General features: G+C 34.0%; 1 protein-coding gene across 1 annotated transcript; it reads left to right on the forward strand.

The window, feature by feature from the left end:
- Positions 1-582: 582 nt before the first annotated feature.
- On the forward strand, positions 583-1864 carry LOC106321244 (receptor-like protein kinase At3g21340). The gene is made up of 5 exons (XM_013759552.1): positions 583-675; positions 825-951; positions 1024-1089; positions 1170-1359; positions 1504-1864. Exons 1-5 carry the CDS (start codon positions 583-585, stop codon positions 1862-1864), a joined length of 837 nt encoding a protein of 278 aa, XP_013615006.1.
- Positions 1865-2092: the final 228 nt, after the last annotated feature.

Genomic DNA, 2092 nt, shown 5'->3' on the forward strand with positions numbered 1-2092 from the left:
TGTCTTCCTTCATTATAGCATTGCTTATGTTCCTAACTCTGTCTATCTTAACAGAAAATTAAGTGCGAACAATCTGAATGGATCTATTCCTCAAGATCTTCTTAAGAAAAAAGGACTAAAACTAATGTAATGTTTTTATCATATACCATATTTTCTTCATGAATATATTAAACCTATGTGATTCTAACTAAACATCACTGGTAAATAACTTACAGTAGTGATGGAAACCCGGATCTTATTTGTGCGGATGAATTATGTGCTAACAAATCCGTTGGTTCCAAGAAAAAGTCTAGTGTAGTACCTATTGTTGTATCGGTTGTAGTAGTTGTTGTTCTTGGATCTGCATTGGCTTTCTTTTTTGTATTCAGAAAGAAAAAGACACCAAACAGTGCAGGTATACAAAACAAACCTTTTAAACTGACATAAAATTTCATTACATTCATAATACATGCATGTTTTCAAAGTCATATCACATTTGGTCCATCATGTTATATGCATGTATCAGATCCTAGAACAACCAGATCTTCAGTACCGGCAATAATGACGAAAAACGGAAGATTTACTTACTCGGAGGTTGTAACAATGACATATAACTTTGAAAAAATCCTTGGTAAAGGAGGATTTGGAATGGTCTATCATGGAACTGTAAATGGTACTGAACAAGTAGCTGTTAAAGTGCTCTCACACTCATCTTCTCAAGGGTATAAAGAATTCAAAGCAGAGGTAACCTTTAGCAAATATCTATACTAAAGATTTATAGAAAACAATTTGGTACTTTAAAAATGAAACGTTACAATTTTGTTATGGTTCTTCTACACTTCTAGGTGGAACTTCTTCCCAGAGTTCACCACAAAAATTTAGTTCGCCTCGTCGGATATTGTGATGAAGGAGAAAATTTAGCTCTCATATACGAATACATGGCTAACGGAGACTTGAGAGAACATATGTCGGGTAAGTATTATTAATTTCTACAAAGAGCATATTTTTGTATGGTAACATGTTCATATATTGACTGTAACGTAGGAAAACGAGGTGGATCTATTCTGAATTGGGAAACTAGACTAAAAATAGTCGTCCAATCTGCACAAGGTTTGATATGAGTTTCGATGTATCGTTTCTTGTTTCTTCTATTTATTTGCTTAAACCTTGAAATGAAAATTGTTGCATAGGTTTGGAATACTTGCATAATGGATGTAAACCACCTATGATTCATAGGGATGTCAAAACCACAAACATATTATTGAATGAGCATTTTCAGGCTAAGTTAGCTGATTTTGGACTTTCAAGATCTTTTCCAGTTGAAGGAGAAACTCATGTGTCCACGGTCGTTGCTGGAACCCCTGGATACCTTGATCCAGAGTAAGTTGTATAAGGCTGTTGATTTTGATTTTGTTTTAAATTACTTTTAAGTATAAACTCTGATGTTTTCATTCGTAGCTTAATATATACCACATTTTTGCAATTTCTCTTCTCTTCTAAGGAAATAGAGAAATATTTTTGCAGGTATTATCGAACAAACTGGTTGAACGAAAAAAGTGATGTTTATAGCTTCGGAATTGTACTATTAGAGATCATCACAAATCAGCCTGTAATCAATCAGAATCGTGAAAAACCATATATTGCAGAATGGGTTGGGGTAATGCTTACAGAAGGAGACATCCAAAACATTGTGGATCCAAAACTCCATGGAGATTATGACTCTGGTTCTGTTTGGAGAGCAGTTGAACTAGCAATGTCGTGTCTAAATCCTTCGTCAGCTAGAAGACCAACTATGTCTGAAGTCGTTACCGAATTAAACGAGTGCTTAGCATATGAAAACTCAAGGGAAGGAACAAGCCAAAACATGACTCACAGAGTTCTATAGAAATGAGCATGAACTTTGGTATTGGAACTACCCCTGATGCTTGCTAGACAGCAAAAAAGTATCTTATCTTTGTTCTATTGGGTTAATCTTCTTCTTTTAAACAATTGTTTTTTTGTAATGAATTTTTGTCATTGGGTAATGTGATTTGTATTGCAATCAAGATTTGTCAATTTAAGGTCTTGAATATATATAACAATTGACTTCTATTGGAAATTTCCAAAACAGAAA

Source organism: Brassica oleracea, unplaced genomic scaffold, assembly GCF_000695525.1.
Source record: "Brassica oleracea var. oleracea cultivar TO1000 unplaced genomic scaffold, BOL UnpScaffold01347, whole genome shotgun sequence".
Lineage (NCBI taxonomy): Eukaryota > Viridiplantae > Streptophyta > Magnoliopsida > Brassicales > Brassicaceae > Brassica > Brassica oleracea.

Coding starts and splice junctions, on each gene's coding strand:
- LOC106321244 (XM_013759552.1), top strand. CDS start 583: ATGACATATAACTTTGAAAAAATCCTTGGTAAAGGAGGATTTGGAATG. Junction 676..824: donor CTGAACAAGTAGCTGTTAAA/GTGCTCTCACAC, acceptor CTACACTTCTAG/GTGGAACTTCTTCCCAGAGT. Junction 1,360..1,503: donor CCTGGATACCTTGATCCAGA/GTAAGTTGTATA, acceptor ATATTTTTGCAG/GTATTATCGAACAAACTGGT.